This window comes from Bubalus bubalis, chromosome 24 (assembly GCF_019923935.1).
Source record: "Bubalus bubalis isolate 160015118507 breed Murrah chromosome 24, NDDB_SH_1, whole genome shotgun sequence".
Classification (NCBI taxonomy): Eukaryota; Metazoa; Chordata; class Mammalia; order Artiodactyla; family Bovidae; genus Bubalus; species Bubalus bubalis.
Window position 1 is genome coordinate 3177654 of NC_059180.1, and position 17457 is coordinate 3195110.

The 17457-nt window shown below is 53.1% G+C and overlaps 1 protein-coding gene and 1 long non-coding RNA gene across 7 annotated transcripts in view; both read right to left on the reverse strand.

Moving 5' to 3' along the window:
• MMD2 (monocyte to macrophage differentiation associated 2) overlaps window positions 1-17457 on the reverse strand; it is a 63117-nt gene that overhangs the window by 19270 nt on the left and 26390 nt on the right. For 4 of the 6 annotated variants that reach the window (XM_044935805.2, XM_044935803.1, XM_044935801.2 and 1 more), the window contains exons 2-4: window positions 10512-10593; window positions 8274-8434; window positions 4684-4758 (exon numbers count right to left, since the gene is read on the reverse strand). In XM_044935805.2, coding sequence (XP_044791740.1) covers window positions 4684-4758; window positions 8274-8434; window positions 10512-10593 — 318 coding nt within the window. Of the gene's footprint in view, window positions 1-383; window positions 724-4683; window positions 4759-8273; window positions 8435-10511; window positions 10594-17457 lie in introns of those variants that run through there. The other 2 variants (XM_044935804.2, XM_044935800.2) reach the window with 2 other exon arrangements.
• Window positions 13729-14787, reverse strand: LOC123331569. The gene is made up of 2 exons (XR_006548278.1): window positions 14650-14787; window positions 13729-14121 (listed from the first exon to the last, which is right to left on the reverse strand). It is a non-coding gene; the product is annotated as an uncharacterized LOC123331569 (long non-coding RNA).

Sequence of the window (17457 nt, forward strand, 5' to 3'; positions counted from 1 at the left end):
AGGCGGATTCCTACCCACCGGACCACCAGGGGGGTCCTGCCTGCTGGGTGACAGCTGAGCTGGGACTTGTGAACTCCTCCCTCCGCAGCCAGCACAGCGTGGGGTTCAGCAGTAGATGGGACTTTGCAGGAGGAACTCCTTCCTTCCTTCCCCACTCCTGAGACTCTCTCCCCAGGCTCCCAGAAAAGTGGGTTTTTCTCTCCGCTGCTCGAGCCAGGTGGTGTCTCCTGGGCCACGTGCCTGCAGGACCCAGCCTTTGGTTCCAGCTGTTGGCTTGGGTCAGCAGTCCCCCACCTTTGAGGGACCAGGGGCAGGTCTCGTGGAGGACAGTTTTTCCATGGGCTGGGGAGGGGACAGTTTCGTGATGATTCAAGCACATTACCTTCATTATACACTTTATTTTTTATTATTACATCAGCTTCACCTCAGGTCATCAGGCATTAGAGCTCGGAGGTTGGGGACCCCTGGCCTGGGAAACGGCTGTGGAGCCAGGGGCCCCAGACAATGCAGGCCTGTGCCCCAGGCCAGGGGGCTGGTCCTGCACCCTCTCTCCAGCCCCGCATGCATGCATTCCAGCCTCCAGCCTGTGCCGCTGTCTGTACAACCTGACTGCACAGAAACACGCCAGATTCCTGCAGAAGGGGCTCTGGTTCCAGAAGACGGTGACTTTTCTTTTGTCCTCCTCAATATTTATGACTCGATTATTAACGGTTTTCTGAAGCACTGGGGAAAGGAAAGTTCTGTGTCACCCCGACCCAGCCAGTTTTCTCGATCATTCATGACACGGTCCTCCCTGCCTGGTTAATCACATGAATGGCGTCTGTGTGCGGGTCACCGTCATCCCTCTTCACGACAGCTGGGGGAGGGGGTACTATCGCTGCCTCCCTTTTAAAGGCCAGGAGACTGAGGCTCGGACAAACTCGGGAGTTATCCCAGGACCCGTGGCTCCGGAAAGGCTGATCAGGACCAGGGCCTCATGCGGTCTGATGCCACGACTGTTCTCTTTCAGCAATGCCAGAGCCTTGCAACCACCTTTTAGACCCTTTCTTTAAGTAAAGGTGACATGCTGGAATCTTATATGTAAGCTTAATCTATCAAAAATGAAAATAAAGGGGCTTCCCTGGTGGCTCAGCGGTAAAGACGCTGCCTGCCAGTGCGGAAGACGCGGGTTCGATCCCTGGTCTGGGAAGATAGCACGTGTCTCGGAGCAACTAAGCCTGTGTGCCGCAACTACTGAGCCTGTGCTCTAGAGCCCGGGAGCTGCACCCGCTGAAGCCTGAGCACCCTCTAGCCCGTGCTCCACAAGAGGAGCCGCCGCGAGAAGGAGCCCCGCACGCGGCAACCAGAGAAAACCTGCACAGCAACCAAGACCCAGCACAGCCAAAAGTAAATAAAAAGGAGCTTTTAAAGAACGAAAATAAAAACCAAAACACGGAGTTTTTTCAGATTGAGGCAGGGATGGGGTCATTCCCATCCCCAGAGTCATTCACGCCTCCACCCCCTCAACCAGAGCACCGCGAAGAAAAATACCCACAAATCACTCCACAAACCCTTGTCTCCTGTCTCCCTTCGCCCATGCACCCGGGTGTCCAGGTAGAATACTGTCATCACCTCTGATCCTCTCTTAACCCCACATCCAGTCCACCGCCAAGTTCTGCTGACCCTTCCCCGCAGACACAGCTCGAAAACCCGGCTTCACAGCTTAGACCACAGTGGTGGTTCCATCTCTGTGTCGGTGTCGGGACAAAGTCCACATCCTCCGGGAGACGCTAAGTCCCACAAGGACAGAGAGCCTGTGTCTCTGTTCACAGCCACATCCTCAGACACCAGCACTCGATGGGCACAGAGCCGGTGCCCAGACCATCAGCATCAGGGATAAAGAACAGAAACCCAGGCACTGAATCAGCCAAGGCAGGGGGACATTCAGAGGGCGGTTCCAGAAATCTAAGTCAAGGATAGTTACTGCAGCTGAGCACAAAACCTAGCTTTACTCTAATTGGCAACATCCAAAAAAGAAACTCGAGATCACCCTACTCCTGAGAACTGCAGGTGGTGCCTGGGGGTGACCTGGGGCCAGTGGGAGGCACCCTCCCATGGTTTCTGCCTTCTCTCCCCTGCTCTCTGCATCTCCAGGGGCCCCCACCTACCCACTCGAACAGCAGCCCCTCACCCAGGACTGACTGTTCTTTTCAGGGTCTCCCTACACCAGCCCACCGGGCACCTGACGACCAGAAGCATCCTGGTTTACACGTCCCCTCCTCCCACAAAGCTCAGCTGGGCATGGGCTGCCTCTGATTACGTCCCCAGGCTGATAGCAGTGAGGGCCAATTTCCTGGAGGAAGCCAGAAACCCTGGTATTCCTCCCCACCTTCAGTCACTCAGTTTCCACTTTGTTTCCTGTAAATACATCTTCCATCCATCCATCCATCCTCTCAACTCCAAGGCCAGTGCCAGGGCCCCGGCCACAACCATCTCTCTCCCAGCTCCTTGCATCAGCCTCCTAGCACCTCCTTGCTCCCAAGGCATCATCCTTCGGTCCAAAAGATAAAACCAACGACTTCCCTGATGGTCCAGTGGTTAAGACTTTGCCTTCCGATGTAGGGGGGAGCAGATTCAATCCCTGATCAGGGAGCTGAGAAACCAAATGACTCACAGCCAAAAAAACAAAAGGTGAAACAAAAGCAATGTTGTAACAAATTCAATAAAGACTTTTAAAATGGTCCACAGAAAAAAAAACAAAAATAAAACCAAGTGAATATCCTGCTTCAAGCCCCACCCACCCCTCAGTTCACTGCAACACCCACAAGAGAACGACCAGAGGACCCACCGTGGAGCCATAATCTCCCCAAACTTGGAAACCCTGCAAAGTGCCTGTCACAGGAGATGGACGCCTCTGGTTCATTCATCCAGAACGCTGTCCAGCAAGGAGACTGGACTGTGACTCCTGCAACCATGACTCCGTGACCCTCACCACACAATGCTGCCCAAAAGCGTGACCCGAAAGAATGATGATTCCATTCACGTGAAAGAGGACATCGGGCAAAGCTGCCCCAAGACGGCCAACCACGGGATGTGGACACCACCCCCAGGAGCCGCAGACTGGGGAGGGGCTAGACACGCGGCTTCTCCACCCAGGGGGCCGGCTGTGGGATGTAGGAATTCCCTGTGTGGACCCCCCAGGCACGTCTCAACAAAACATGTTCCAAAGGCAGTTGCCTTCGTGTGCACCAACTAAACCCACTTATTAGCTGACATAATGAAAAAGAACACTCCATTTACAATAGCCAAAGATTGGAATTCCCTGGGCAAGACTGGGACAAAGCTTTCTGTGGCTCCCACGCCTTGGAAGCCAACGCGCACAGGCTCCAGGGCGGGCCGGCTTCCGTAGTTGTGGCTCCTGGGCTCCAGAGAGCGGGTTCAGCAGCTGTAGTGCATGAGCGCAGCCACACTGCAAAATATGAGACCTGCCCGGACCAGGGATTGAACCCACATCCCCTGCACTGGCAGGCGGCTTCTCAACCACCTAGACCACCAGGGAGGTCCCTGCCGGGGGGTTTAAACCAGTACAATCTGTGCAAGGTGCCTCGGCAACAGTTAGCCAAAGAACTAAGGCCCACTCCTGCCACCGAGCCTCCAAGTTTGGCGTTTACCCCACAAAGATCAGGCTTGGCTTAAGAACCTAGGGCTTCTGTAGCTCAAAACAGGTTGGCTCAGCGGTTTCACCTGTTTCCAGCAACCAAACCAGGCACAAGGTGATGCATGATCCGTCAGCAAGGACCCTCACTGCAGGCCTGTGCGTTACAGCAAAGGAAGGGGAGGCCTGACGTCGTAAACACTCATAAATAGGGGCGGCCAGGGAATGTTATGCTGCTGTAAAAACGGAATGGGGACATCCTCAAGGTACTAATATGAAAAGAGGTCCCCCAGAACATGACTAAGAGAATGAAGGCTGACTTCAGCGTCTATACACTATCCTTCCTTTTCTACTCAAGTAGGAAAGGTGGCTCAGACGGTAAAGAATCCACCCCCAACGTGGGAGACCCGGGCTCGATCCCTGGGTGGGGAAGATCCCCTGGAGGAGGGCATGGCTACCCACTCCAGTATCTTGCCTGGAGAATCCCCATGGACAGCGGAGCCTGGTGGGCTGCAGTCTGTGGGGTCACAAAGAGTCGGACACAGCTGAGCAACTGAGCATGAACGCAGCAAAGTATAGGGACTTCCCTGGCGGTCCACTGGTTAAGATGTCACCTTCTGATGCAGGGGATGTCGGTTGGATCCCGGGTCTGAAAGCTAGGATCCCACATGCCTCGTGGCCAAAAAAACAAAAGGTAAAACAGAAGCAATACTGTAACAAGATCAATAAAGGCTTTAGGAAAGTGTAAGTGCGAATATATGTGTATTTGCATATATGCATATGCATATATGCAAATGCATGTCTATACATATACACATACATACACATTTGCTCTTTTCTACACAAAATCACCCTGGAAGGATACACAGGAAGCTGGCGCTAAGTCATTGCTTCTAGGAAGGAGAATGCGTGGAGGGTGTCCTTTTACCTACATTCTTGTGCTGAGGTCACAGATCACCCAGCCAAACATGCAGGGAAATTCAAAGAAGGGAAGGAGAGGAAGCCAGCCCCAGCCCCCACCTCGCTCGGGGACCCTCAGCGACACTCACCAGGGCGTGTAGGAGGCCGCTATGAAGAAATAGATGACCATGCGGTCCGACATGTGCAGACAATGCTCTACCGTCCTGCAGCAGAGAAGGCGGGTTACAGGGCCCAACCTGGACAAATGGGCTTTGGGGACGGGGGCTTGGGCACAGGGCTAATGAGCCTCCATCCAGCCACGACCCCTCGGGCCTCAGTGTCTCCCCATCTGTGAGTGACCAAGGCAGTGGTTTTCCAGCCAGGCTCCCTGTCAGCCCCGGGGCTGAATGGAGAAACCTCGGGGCTCCCGTCAAGGACCCTCCTCCCCCTGACATCCTACTTCTCTAACCAAAGCAACTCTGCATTCTGTTTTACATTCTGGGCTTTTCGAAAGATTTCAAATGATAAAAAATTCAGTAGCTTAAAAAAACACAGACTCACAATAGACAGAGAGAATCACAGTCTGCAAAATACAGACTCAGATACAGAGAAGAAATGAGCGGTCACCAGTGGGGAGAGGGAAGAGGAGGGGGCAAGACAGGGAAGGCGATGAAGAGATACAAACTGTTACGTTTAAAACAAGCTACAAGGGGAGTTCCCCCTTGGTCCAGTGGGTAGGACTGGGTGCTTTCACTGCGGTGGCCTGGGTTCAATCCCTGGTCAGGGAACTAAGATCCCGCATGCCTTGAGATGCGGCTAAATAAATAAATATCGAGTAATAAAACACAATAAAATAAGCTACAAGGACGTATTATACAATACGGGGAATATAGCCAGTGTTTTGCAGTAACTATAAATGGAATATAATCTTTAAAAAATTGTGAGTCACTAATTGTACACTTGTAACTTATGTGGTACATCAATTATACTTCAATTAAACAGTGAAAAAAATTCAACTATACTCAATATTTTTAATAACCTAGATGGGAAAAGAATCTGAAAAAGTATATGTCTGTGTGTGTGTGTGTGTAACTGAATCACTTTGCCGTACATCTGAAACTACACAAGATTGTAAACCAACTACACTTCAGTTAGAAAAAATAAAAGTGAACTAAAAAATACATACTCAATAGAAGCACAGCAAGCAGAAGAAAACATGGAAAATTAAACATGTATTAATTTTATTTCAGTCTCTTTTCATTCATCCAGCAAACCTAGGTGCCCCTGAAGACCCTCTAGGTTCTGGTATTCCAGTTCAGGTCCAAGTTCTGGAGCCAGAAGGCCGAGGTTCGGAACCCAACCCTACCACGGAGGAACGATGACCCTGAGCAAGAACTTGCCCTCCCGGGTCTCAGCTCCCTCATCTGTGAAACAGGGAGGAGTACTGGCATCCTACCACGGGGTGAGGGTGAAGAGGGTCAGGACTCAGCACCACGCAAAACAGGAAGTGCTCATAGACGTCACCTGCTTCCATTATGGCCTCACCTTCAAGAGCAGGCTACACTCCTTAACACGTCTGGCCAGCGTGCTGCAGCCTCCAAAACGGTCCCCAAGGAGCCCCGCCTCCTGGTCCCCACACCCTCGTGCGGCCCTTCCCACAACGAGCACAGCAAACGCGTGGAGCCGACACGAGGTTGCTGACCACCTCCCCCTTGTTCTCTTGGATCATTAACTACGGAATCACAGGGCCGTGGAGAGGTCCCTGCTGCTGCTAAGTCACTTCAGTCGTGTCCGACTCTGCAACCCCAGAGACGGCAGCCTACCAGGCTCCCCTGTCCCTGTGATTCTCCAGGCAAGAACACTGGAGTGGGTTGCCATTTCCTTCTCCAGTGCATGAAAGTGAAAAATGAAAGTGAAGTCGCTCAGTTGTGTCTGACTCATAGCAACCCCATGAACTGCAGCCTACCAGGCTCCTCCATCTATGGGATTTTCCAGGCAAGAGTACTGGAGTGGGGTGCCATTGCCTTCTCCGGAGAGGTCCCAGTAGGTAACTAATACAAACTGTGATTCAGTGTGGCCACTGCGGCCCTCATTAAACGTGGCCAGCGTTTCTATCTGACACTGGGCTAACTGCATGTCTCCCTAGAAATACAGGGAGTAACAACAGCTGACAGGTACAGAGCACATTCTGTAATTAGAGCCGTGCAAAGCTCTTAAGCATGGCCTCTTTAACCCCACCTAGGGGGGCAGGGGCCGCGATTTCATCCACCACGTCACACTGTAGGGCAGCACGGTCCCACCGCTGACAAGTGGGCCCCCACCCAGGGACTGGTGTCTTTAGAAGGAAAAGGAGAGGGGGCCTGGGACACACAGAGGCACAGAAGGAGGCCTATGGAGAGAGGCGGAGACTGGAGTGACACTGCCACAAGCCGGGGAACCGGGGAGCCACCAGAAGCTGGAGAAGGAAACACAGGGTCCTCCCCTGGAGACGTGGCCCCACTGACTCGCTCATCTCAGACTCTGGCCTCCTAGACGTGGGCGGCTAAGCTCCTGTTGTTTCAGGATGCTCCGTGCGTGGGAGTTTGTTACAGCAGCCACAGGACTCTCATACAGTGGGGTCCACCAGGACCCACGGAAAGAATGGGGACAGGACCGGTGGGATACAGCGGAGTCGCAGGGCTTCTGGGGGGCGGGAGGGGCACGGGCCATGGGGCCCAGCGATCACTGCAGCTGCTGCAACAGACCGGAGAGCCCCCTCGCTCTGTGGGGGCCCTGGAGTCCTGCAATCAGTTCTGGCTCGGCCACGACCAGCGAGGTAACCTTAAGCATGTCCCGTCACCTTCCAAATTCAGAGTCGTTGTCCACAAAAACCGGGATTCTGTAAGCTGCCCCGTGGATGAGCCCCGGGATGTCTCAAAGAAGCCGGTGACAAAGGGCAGAAGCACCCCAAGTGTCCGTAACAGCTGAATGGATCAACAAAGTGCAGTCCAACCGCACAATGAGACACGCTTCAGCCTTGAGAAGGAAGGCGATTCTGACACGTGCTGTGGCGAGGGTGAGCTCTAGGACGCTGTGCTCACAAACGGCAAGCAGTATATGACCCACTTACACGGGGTGCACAGAGCAGACAACTCATAGAGACAGAAAGTAGAAGGGCGGTGCCGGGGGCGGGAGGAGATGGGGCGTTAGTCTTTAATGGAGACAGGGCCTCGGTTTGGGAAGATGAAAATATTCAGCAGATGGATGGTGGTGATGTTTGTAGAGCAGCGTTAATGTGCTTAATGCCACTGGAGGTGCGCTTGGAAACGGTCAAGATGCTAGACTTTACACCGTGCTTATTTACCACAAACCAAACCAAAATTAAAATCCAGGATGCTAATGCCTACACTGCAGAATTCTTGAAGAGATCCAAAGTGGCAGCTGCAGAGTGCCCGGAACCTAGGGGTGCCCAGAAACGGGCGTTACGCGACAGTTACAGGCCAACCTGGGAGTGAGGGGCTTGCTCTTCCGGCTGCTCATAGTGCAGCAAACGAGTATTCTGAGGGCGAGGGGGTCCCCCGGGGGGACTCAACCCCGCCGCCCTGAAGCAAAGGTGGCACTAGGCCTTCCATCCTGGGCCCCCTCTCTGCTCAGCCAAGCACAGCCCGAGGCATCTTGCCCCACCTCGGCCCGCCGTGGGCCCCAGCCCTGGTGACCCCGCCGCGCGCATGCCCCCACCCGTGGGCTGGGCAGCAGACACCTGAGGTGGCTCTTCTTCCAGGAGATGGTGTGGAACACGGTGGACACCACGAAGAGCCCGCAGAGCCCGAGGCCGTAGATCCAGGCGGAGATGGCCTCCCAGTCGTCGTCCGACAGGAAGTAGAGGTTGGAGCTGCCAAGAATGCTGGGGATGATCCAGAGCTGGAGGCAGGGAGGGGGCGGTGCTGCAAGGCCGGCCTCTGGAACGGGGGCCAGGCAAGTGCAGAGCCCCCGGGAGACCCCCATGCGTCTTCTCCAGACCTGCACTGCCCGACAGAACTCCCCGTGGTGGAGGGAAGGTTCCAGACCTGCGCTGCCCGATGGAACTCCCTACAGTGGTGGAAACATTCTAGACCTGTGCTGCCCCACAGAACTCCCGTGGTGGAGGGAAGGTTCCAGACCTGCACTGCCCGATGGAACTCCCATGGTGGAGGGAAGGGTCTAGACCTGCGCTGCCCCACAGAATTCCCATGGTGGAGGGAAGGGTCTAGACTTGTGCTGCCCCACAGAACTCCTGTGGTGGAGGGAAGGGTCTAGACCTGCGCTGCCCCACGGAACTCCTGTGGTGGAGGGAAGGGTCTAGACCTGCGCCATCCAGGATGGAAGCCTCCAAGCCCACACAGCTACCGAGCACATGAAATGTGGCTTATACCACTAAGGACTTGCCGTTTTCATTTTCTGTCACCTTAACTGGCTTCAACTTTGAATCCAACAGCCACACCAGGACAGTGGCAACCATACTGGATAGCATAGCTCTAGACAATGTAGCGGTAAAACAGGAAGCCAAGATCTCCTGTCTTCAGGACGCGTCTCTGGCCGCTGCCCCCATCCTGCATGTCTGCTGCTAACCCAGCCTTGAGCACCCTAGGCTCCCATGATGCTTCACACTGCCACACTGATGCCCACGGGGTTCTCCCCGAAGACATCCCTCCCCACAATGTCTGCCTGGAAAACTTACTCTTCAAATCTTGGTTTATCCATTGGTTCCTCTGAGAAATCTCAGAGTTCTCCAAAGCACTGGGCAGGCGGTGGGGAGTACAGGGTCTCCAAAAGAGTTTGTCTGATTCTGTGTGTTAGGAGCACTTATTTTGGAGACAGACTCTACAGCAGCTCCAGCCGACAAAACTACTTAATACAATGCAGGTGGCACAGCAAATTTTATTTTTAATTATTTTTTAACTTATTTATGTGGTGTGCAGAGTCTTAGTCATGGCCCTTGGTGTCTTCAGTCCTCATTGCAGTGCGCAGGATCTGTAGCTGCAGCCTGCAAACTCTGAGTGGTGGCATGTGGGACCTTGTTCCCTGACCAGGGATCGAGCCCGGGGCCCCCTGTGCTGGGAGCACACAGTCTTAGCCACCAGACCACCAGGGAAGTCCCAGCACAGGTAATTTTAGATTCTCCAGTAGCCACATTTTAAAAATGAAAAAATACATTTATTAATATATTTGCTTTATTAATATATTAATTGATATATTTATTAATAAATACATAATTTATGTAAATTATATTTAAATATATTTTAATATATTATTAATGTATTAATTATTAATATGTTTGACTTTATTAATATATTTTGCTTAGTCTGATATATCCAAAGTATCCTTTCAACACATCATTAATATAAAAAGAACTAAGATATCTTGCATTCTTTTTTTCACACTGAATCTTCAAAATGTGCCATGTAGTCTGCACTCACAGCACACCTCAGTTCAGACGTGCCGTATTTCAGCTGCACGAGGCCAGTGGCTACAAAGCTGGACAGCGTAGGTCCGGATCTTCATAAGATCCTCAAAGGGGCCCAAAGGCTTAAGGACCGCTGCCCAGAGCAGGATTTCGTGGGGGAGATGGCAAGTATTCCAGGCCCCGGGAACAGCATGTGCAAAGACACTGGGTCATGCGTTCTAGTTTGGAAACAGTGGGTGGAATTCAGGGTGCTGGCGCCTGGGGGCAAGATCACGGCACGGGGAGGTGGGCCGACATTCAGGCTAAGACCTGTATCTGGGAGCTTCTACCGAGCCCGGACGGTGCACCAGGTACTACTAGGGAGCCACTGAAGGTTCTTAAGGCCAACGAGAGGCACGCTCAGAGCCACAGTCCCATTTACCCACATGACCTTCCCTCGGGATCCCCCTGAGGGGCAGGCCCCTCAGGTCACCGCCGCGGGATGAGAACACTGACTCCAAGGGCAACAGGCTGCCTCCCGGCCCCTCCTGTGCCGCTCAGCCCCCCGAGACTCACAGCGTGGGTGGCACAGTTGGCAGCATGCTCATACTCCGTGGGCTGGTACCTCTTGTGGGCGGGAACCCGGTGGTTCATGAACCTGGGGGGAGACACACAATCCCCGGCAGCTGGGTGGAGGCAGCCGGCAGCAGCCCTGGTCACAGAGCCCAGGGGCCCTCGGCCCTGCTGGTGGGAGGGCCCGCCTCCGCTCCGCTCCCCTCCCCTCCCCTCACTCTCTCTATTACACCTTTTTTGGACTATCCAGCATTTTGAGCCAAATCCCCAAAGTTACATTTGCTAAATGTCAGGTTGCAGGGAATCCCCTGACAGTCCAGTGATTAGAACTCTGCTCTCACTGCCAACAGCCCAGGTTCAATCCATGGTCAGGGAACTAAGACCCTGCAAGTCGTGAAGTATGGCTAAAATATTAATAAATAAGTAAATCCTGAGGCGTAGCATGCTCTTTCATTTCCTATTTTTAATTTTCTTTATGTGTCACAGATACACGGTCTATAGCTCCCCAGGGTGCAGTTCCATGGATTTTACACAGACACACACCCACGTGACCACCACCCAGAGCACCCAGAGCTCCTTTCCCAGGCCCTAGAAAGTGCCTTCAGGCCCCTTCCCCGGGGCACCACCCCTCAAGGAGCCTGCCCCCGACACACACACTGCCACTGTAGACTAGTCTCGTGGGTCCTGATTTTCCCATCGTGGGATCCCACAGCACACTCCCTGTGGGTCTGGCTCCTTGCCTCAGCGAGACTTTTGTCAGATGCAATAATTGGTTGCTTTCATTGCAATAGACTATTTTGCCAGGTGAGCAAACCACAATTCATTTATCCCATCTACTGGAGGTGGACGTTCCAACTTGAGGCTGTTATGGTAACTCTGCTGTGAGTGTTCATGGTAGGGAACATATGCACTCATTTCTGCTGGGCATTGATCCACAGGTGGAACGGCCAGGTGACTTTATCTTGACAGTAAACATTCCTTTTTAAAAAACTTTTTTTTGGCCACATGCGGGATCTTACTTCCCCAACCAGGGATCAAACCCGTGGCCCCTGCAGTGACCGTGCAGAGTCCTAATCATCGCACCACCAGGAAAAGTGAAAGTGAAAGTCACTCAGTCCTGTCCGACTCTTTGCGACCCCATGGACTACACAGTCTGTGGAATTCTCCAGGCCAGAATACTGGAGTGGGTAGCCATTCCCTTCTCCAGGGGATCTTCCTAACCCAGGGATAGAACCCAGGTCTCCCAGAAGTTCCAACGAGAAACATTCCTGATGTTCTGGTGTCTTTAGAGAATCTTCCAAGCCCCAGCCCCGCCTCTGCCCCAGTCTCTCTCCTCCTCCTCACAGGAGCTCCACCGGCCCACAGAGCCATCACGACCCCTGCTTTCCGGAGGGGACGCCCCAGGGCAGAGTCAGGAAGCGACATCACCCAGGTGGACGGGACGGTGCACCTGAGCGACAGGACTCCCTGCAGGCGTCTCCAGGCCAGGCTGGCCGGGGGGTGGGGACTGGGGGATGAGAGCTGCTGGCAGGACCTCACCGGCTCAGAGTCGGGCAAGTGGGCGGTTCCCCTTGGACTCTGCCAAGAATCATCCACCAGGGGGGTTAAACTCCACTTAAACACTGAAAACAACCCCCCGCCCCAGGAACCCGATTATTACTAGAAAGAGCCACCAACATGAGAAACGAGGGTATGGTTCAGAACAAAGGGCTCAGTGCAGAAAGGTGCACAGAGCATTTATAAAGCACTACTGTGCGCTGTGTCCACGCTAGGTGTGGGACACTGCCCTGGGTCCAGCGGTTAAGACTGTGCTCCCAATGCGTGCTGCGTGCGGTCCACTTAGCATTTGCTGAGTACCTCCTGTATGCTGGATCTACACCACTAAAGCAAATAAAACAACAAAAAAGAGCGTTATAACAGCTGAATTGAGTCCTCCCAAAATTCCTGTGCTAAAGTCCTGACCCCCCAGGACCTCGGAATCTGACTTATTTGTAAAGAGCTGCAGATGTAATCAGCTGAGATGAGGTCACACTGAGGGGGGTGAGCCCCTCATCCAACATGACAGGTGTCCTTGTAAGCAGAGGAGAGCCACAGAGAGCAGACAGTGCGGAGACAGGCCTGGGGCAGCGTCATGCTGAACGCGCCGGCAGCCGGCAGCAGCTGGGAGGGAGGCCCGGAGCAGGTGCATCCGCAAGCCTCCAGAGGGAGCCAAACCGGGGCCCGATTCCCATTGCTTTAAGCCATTAACTGTGTGGACTTCCCTGGCGGCCCACTGGTTAAGACTCTGCTTCCGCTGCAGGAGGCACAGGTTCGATGCCTGGTTGGGGAACTAAGATCACGGATATAGCGCAACGTGGCAAAAAAAATAATAAAACAATTAAGCCACAAAGTGTGTGTTCATCCGTTCCCAGAGACACGAACCCAGGGACACACGGTGTTCCCTTTGACAGATTCTGCCCCAGAGCCCCCCAGAGAGGCGGTGATAGTCTACACCCCGCTCTGATTGGGCTGGGGGCCGGGACTCCGAGGCGAGCCGTGAAGGGGAGAGCTGACACCTTTCTCCTGAGCGGGAAACCAAGTCTCCCCCACCTATAGCCGGGACTGCCCTCTCCCCTGCCCCTTTAACAAACACCGAGCCCCCCGCGGTGCCAGCCACTTGGTCCGAGGGTGATGTCACGGTTGCCAGGGCGACCAGGATGGGGCAGTTTATTTATTTATTTCTGGGCTCCACAAAACTTTCCTTGTCTTTCACCCGGGGCTGCCGCTATTGAATGCGGTCGGGAGAGTGGAGAGGGGCCAGGGGCAAAGACCCAAGAAACAGAGTTCCCACAGCCCGCAAGAATCAAGAACGTTTCTTTAACTCCTTGTGGCATTCTTTTTCTTCCTTCATAAACCTCCAGGCAGGCATTTTGAAGAGGACAATGCACTCACTGTTTCTTTTTAATTTTCCTTTCCATTTATGTTCAGTAAAATTTCCCCTTTTCGCAGCACGTCTTTATATAAGTTTAGGTAAATGGAGAGAGTTGTATAACCACTACCATAACGAAGAGAAATCAAGAGAAAGAAAAGGTCCATCACCCATCCCCCCGAACGCCCTCCTGCCTCCGGTTGCCCCGTCCCTTTCTGCAGCCCTGTAGCCGCTGCTCTGCTCTCTGACCCCTCATAGCTTTCCCATTTCCAGAACCTCATACACATGGGATCGTACAGAAGCCCTGCAGACATTTATTTATTTATTTTACTGTCTAAAAAGAATTGATTGCCTAAAGTCAAGTGTATTCTTAGATGAAAAGAAACTGTGCTTGGAATGCCAAACAGAGATTTACTTCTTTTCTGCTTAAACTGTATCTAAGACAAAGTTGTTTCCTATGAAGAGCAAATGGTCCCTCTAACACTATTATTCTCGGCCACCCCTTCCAGCCTCTCTTCCTCTTTCCCCAGCACAGTCTTTTGAGTTTGGCTTTCTTCACTCAGCTTAAAGCAGGTTGGCTTCATCCATGCTGTTGCCTGGGTCAGTGGTTCCTTCCTTTTCATTGCTGAGAACTAGTCCTTCGCATGGACGTGCCATGGCTTGTCTGTTTCCCCAGTACGGGGACGAGGGAGTCATTTTTAACAGCTGAAATGCAGAGAGAAAATTTAGAATGCTCTGGAACAGAGCTGGCAGCCTTCAAGACTGTAGGAAATTTCAGAGTCAGCATTTCTAGCTAGTTGCTGCTGGTTCAAATAAAGGAGGGAAATGGACCTTCTGCCTCCTTTCTGGAGAACAGAGTCCACATTCTGGGGCCAGCCCGGCCACTTAGATGACCACGTGGCCACAGCATTTCATGGGAGTAGGGAGCCTACCTCCTTGTGGAGGGCTCCCAAACTGAGCTGCCAGGAGACCGGGACAGAGGTCAACTCCCACCCTGAGCCGGTGGGAGCGGGGCTTTGGAGCCAGATACACAGCTGGGTGGAAAGTCCCTGCATGGTCACGTCGCTGCCATTTGACACGGGAAACATCTTAGCATCTCTGGGCTGCCACACAACCTCCTCATGTGTCCATAGCACACCACCGCAGGCCCCTCAAATGTACGTTCTTCTTGAATGTAAAATACCTTCGTTCCATCCCAACAACCCCAAAAGTATCAACTCAACCCAGCATTACCTCTAAAGCCCAAAATTCAAAGTTTCATCGAAACGTCATCTAGGGGCTTCCCTGACGGCTCAGTGGTAGAGAAAACGCCTGCAATGCAGGAGAGGCGAGTTCAATCCCTGCATCCGTCCACTGCATCGGGAAGATCCCCTGGAGGAAGAAATGCAACCTGCTCCAGTATTCTTGCCTGGAGAATCCCATGGACAGAGGAGCCTGGAGGCCTACAGTCCACAGGGTCGCAAAGAGTCAGACACGACTGAGAGGGTGAGCAAGTCAAGTGGAGCAGAACATCTAAGGCAGACATGGGTGAGACACGGAAGTACAATTCATTCCAAGGCAAAATCCCTGTCCAGCTGTGAGTCTGGGAAACCAAATACAGTGGTGGGACAGATGCGGGACAGACACTCCCATTAATAAAAAAAAGATACCAAAAAGAAGGAAGGGATTCCAAGCTCTGCAACAAGAGCTGCTGCTGCTGAGTCACTTCAGTCGTGTCCGACTCTGTGAGACCACATAGACGGCAGCCCACCAGGCTCCTCTGTCCCTGGGATTCTCCAGGCAAGAACACTGGAGTGGGTTGCCATTTCCTTCTCCAATGCATGCATGCTAAGTCACTTCAGTCATGTCCGACTCTGTGTGACCCCATGGACAGCAGCCCACCAGACTCCCCTGTCCACGGGATTCTCCAGAAGCCCCCATAATGAGAAGCCCAAGCACTGCAACTAGAGAAAGCCCTCGTGCAGCAATGAAGACTCAGCGCAGCCAAGACTAAATAAATGAAAGCAAGGGATATGTTAAGAGTTGGGAAAAAAGAAGGAAGAAGGGGTGACGGGGCCCAAGCAAGTCCAAAGGGGAGCAAGGCAAGCTCCTTGAGATCGTCAGGCTCAATGTCTTCTCTGGTGCCACGCTCTGCCCTCTAGGGCCCCGGGGGTGATAGCATCACCCCCACAGCTCAGCAGGTCACCCCACCCCTGAGACGCCCCCACCCTTGGAAACGGGAGCAGCCAGTCCCGCCCCGAGATCTCTGAGCCGCCTCTGCTCGTGGCTGTTCCCTCTTACCAAGCAACAGCACCCACGTGCAGCCCTCCTTCACGCCTTCGCCCCGGCTGGGAGGACTCTGCCCCTGGCTTCAGGGCAGAGGCAGACAGGCCCACAGTCCCCATCAATACTAACCCCCTCACAAATGGTCCGCGGGCCACATCCGCAGCGTTCCCTTCTGAACATGTGCCCGCTATTTAACTAACATGGACAGGCGGAGAACTCTCCAAATATCTACGTCCCGGCTGCTTTTTGCTTCTTCGATTCATTTCTCTCCTCCCGTATCTCACTATAAGCAGCTGGGAGGACCGAGCCACTCCATCAACACGGGGCTCGGGGACCGCCTCTGCTCGATGTCCAGGGACACCACATGCGAGTCCCGCCCTACCCAGAACACAAACACAAGACAACTCGGACAAAGGTCTCAGCTGCTTTACAATGAGGACCTTCTGTCTGTTATCCAGTAACATGCCCCTCACCCCACCTGAGACCACGCCACACTGGCCTCAGAATCCCCCAGGAGCGGGGAGGGTGCTGATAACATCCCCATTGCTCAGGTGGAAAAAGTGAGGGCGCGAATTTCTGCCAACATCCTGGTCACGACTGTCATGAATTCTCCCAGAAGATGGAGGCTTTCTCTACCGTTCTCTTTTCTTGCTGGGTTCACACCGGAATTACTTTTAAAAGTCCCTTCTCAGGGGACTTCCCTGGCGGTCCAGTGATTAAGAACCTGCCTTGCAATGCATGGGATGCAGGTGTGATCCCTGGTTGAGGAACTAAGATCCCACATGCTGCGGAGCAACTAAGCCCGAGAGCCCCAACTAGAGAGTCCGTGCCCCACGACGAAAGATCTCACATGATGCAACTAAGACCCACCACAGCAAATAAGTAAATACATTTCTTTAAAAAGTCCCTTCTTGCCTTTTACTTCCATGAACTTCAAAACCCTTGCAGTCCCTACTCCTTCAACCCCAGCCCCATCCCTTATCAGCCCGTGCATCCATGGACAAGTTACTAAAGCTCTCTGGGCCTCACCTTTCTCATCTGAGCAATGGGGGTGTTATCAGCACCCACCTGGGGATCCCAAAGGGATAGAATGGGTTAATCTGTGCACAGCACTCAGTACACATCGACCCATGACTGACACTGATGATTCTCTTACTATAAATCCTCCATGGTATTACTGAACCCACTTTACAGCTGAGAAAACAGAAATTCAAAGGGGTTTTGAGGCCCAGAAAATCAAATCACCTTTCTGACGCAATACTCTGGCCACCTGACGTGGAGAACTGACTCATTGGGAAAGACCCTGACGCTGAGAAAGATTGAAAGCAGGAGAAGAAGGAGACAACAGAGAATGAGATGGTTGGATGGCATCACCGACTCGATGGACATGAGTTTGAGCAAGCTCCGGGACTTGGTGATGGACAGGGAAGCCTGGCGTGCTGCAGTCCGTGGGATCACAAACAGTCAGACACGACTGAGCGACTGAACTGAACTGAAGTGATTCAAGACAGCTAGGAAAGGATGGAGCCAGGATTTCAGCCTGGGATTGTCCAACCTCAAGACCTGGGCTACAGGAGGGTAGCGAGACACAGTGTGTGAAGTGACCCGCGCACAGGAGGCACGTATACACACGGACCCCTCTCTGCCTCCTCCATCAGCTCTGGAAGAGGTGCTCTAATGTGTCTAAGTAAGGAAAGAAGAAGCTTTGCATGGACGAAGACCCTCTGTTAACACGCCAGCATGGAGGTGACATGAGCTGAATCTCCGCTGAGCCAT